This window comes from Numida meleagris, unplaced genomic scaffold (genome assembly GCF_002078875.1).
Source record: "Numida meleagris isolate 19003 breed g44 Domestic line unplaced genomic scaffold, NumMel1.0 unplaced_Scaffold396, whole genome shotgun sequence".
Classification (NCBI taxonomy): domain Eukaryota; kingdom Metazoa; phylum Chordata; class Aves; order Galliformes; family Numididae; genus Numida; species Numida meleagris.
The window spans coordinates 74,033-75,520 of record NW_018364618.1 but is presented as its reverse complement, the minus strand read 5'-3'; the positions used below and the strand labels follow the sequence as shown (position 1 = coordinate 75,520).

At 53.8% G+C, this 1,488-nt stretch overlaps 1 protein-coding gene across 1 annotated transcript in view; it reads right to left on the bottom strand.

Annotated features, from left to right (window-relative positions):
- The window catches only part of LOC110391525 (zinc finger protein 2 homolog), a gene marked incomplete at its 5' end in the record, with an annotated part of 10,614 nt that extends 9,360 nt beyond the window's left edge, over positions 1–1,254 (bottom strand). Inside the window, 2 exon segments of the mRNA XM_021383418.1 lie at positions 3–826; positions 933–1,254. Coding sequence (XP_021239093.1) covers positions 3–826; positions 933–1,254 — 1,146 coding nt within the window.
- Between the last annotated feature and the right edge of the window lie 234 nt (positions 1,255–1,488).

The following is a 1,488-nucleotide window of genomic DNA, read 5'->3' as shown; positions in this document are numbered from 1 at the left end:
CCTGTGTGGATCCGCTGGTGGCGGATGAGGTGGGAACGTCTGCTGAAGCCCTTCCCACACTCCGGGCACTTGTAGGGTCTCTCTCCTGTGTGGATGCGCTGGTGGATGATGAGATGGGAACGTCTGCTGAAGCTCTTTCCACACTCAGAGCACTTGTAGGGTCTCTCTTCTGTGTGGATGCGCTGGTGGCTGATGAGATGGGCACTGCTTTTGAAGCTCTTCGCACACTCAGGGCACTTGTAGGGTCTTTCTCCTGTGTGGATGCGCTGGTGGATGATGAGATGGGCACTTGTTCTGAAGCTCTTCTCACACTCTGGGCACTTGTAGGGTCTCTCTCCTGTGTGGATGCGCTGGTGGATGATGAGGTAGGAAGGTCTCCTGAAGCCCTTCCCACACTCAGGGCACTTGTAGGGACTCTCTCCTGTGTGGATGCGCTGATGGACAATGAGATCAGAACTCCTTCTGAAGCTCTTTGCACAATCACAACACTTGCATAGTCTCTCCCCAGGCTGAATACTTTCATGGTTAACACGGCTGGAATTCCTCTTAAAGCTTTTCCCAGACTCATCACACCGATTCTGCCTTTTCTTCTGGCACTCTTCCTTGCTCCTTACGTCTTCCAGCAGCTCCTGACCTGTGCTGCAGCCCAGCACGTTCCTCACTCTCTTTCCTGGATGGTTTCCAAGTGCCTTCTTCAAGTGCTTTCCTTGCTCCAGGCCCCCACGGACATCCCTTCGCATTTCTTCCACAGAGCCACTACCCCAATGCCTTTCAGCCACACCACCTTTCTGCAGATCCTCCTTTCTATTTGTGATCCCACCTCCTACTGGATGACACAGGACATTCAGAAATAGCACACCGTGCCACACATGTAGCCCAGCCACAGATGACTTGTGCCGGCTCCGACCTCCTCCTTCCCTCCACCACCTCACCTGGGCAAAAGCCTTCTGCCACGACCTCTGGGCTCTGCACAGCTGGGATCCAGGGCTCTTCCCCTCCTTCCAGCTGGGAGATCACCACGGGTTTGGGGGCTGGAAGTGGAGCTTCAAGGACAGAAACAGTGGAGATGAGAGCATTGCCATCATTCTGGCACAGCTGCTGCTCCAGCCACTCAACTATGTGTCCCTTCCCACTTGTGAACCCACAGTTAGGGCCTGAATGACACTGGAGGGACACACACAGCCTGCCTTTCAAGCCCAGCACCCCTTCTACATCTCTGAAAAAGATGCTCAAGCATTTTATTTCAGATTCCTTTTATGAAGCGATGCTTACTGTTTTACCAACTTGCTCAGTGTCCAAGGCTTCAAACGTGATGATGGGAATTGAACAGAAAAGCATCTCTTGCGACAGGAGTAACCAGGGAGTCATCTGGGTGCTGGAGCTGGTGGCACCATGCAGTGCAGCAGCACAAGGGCTGTTTGCAGGGAGCTGATCCTCCCCCTCCTGGCTGATGCCTGCTTGACAGCAACGACTCTGCGGCTTTCACCG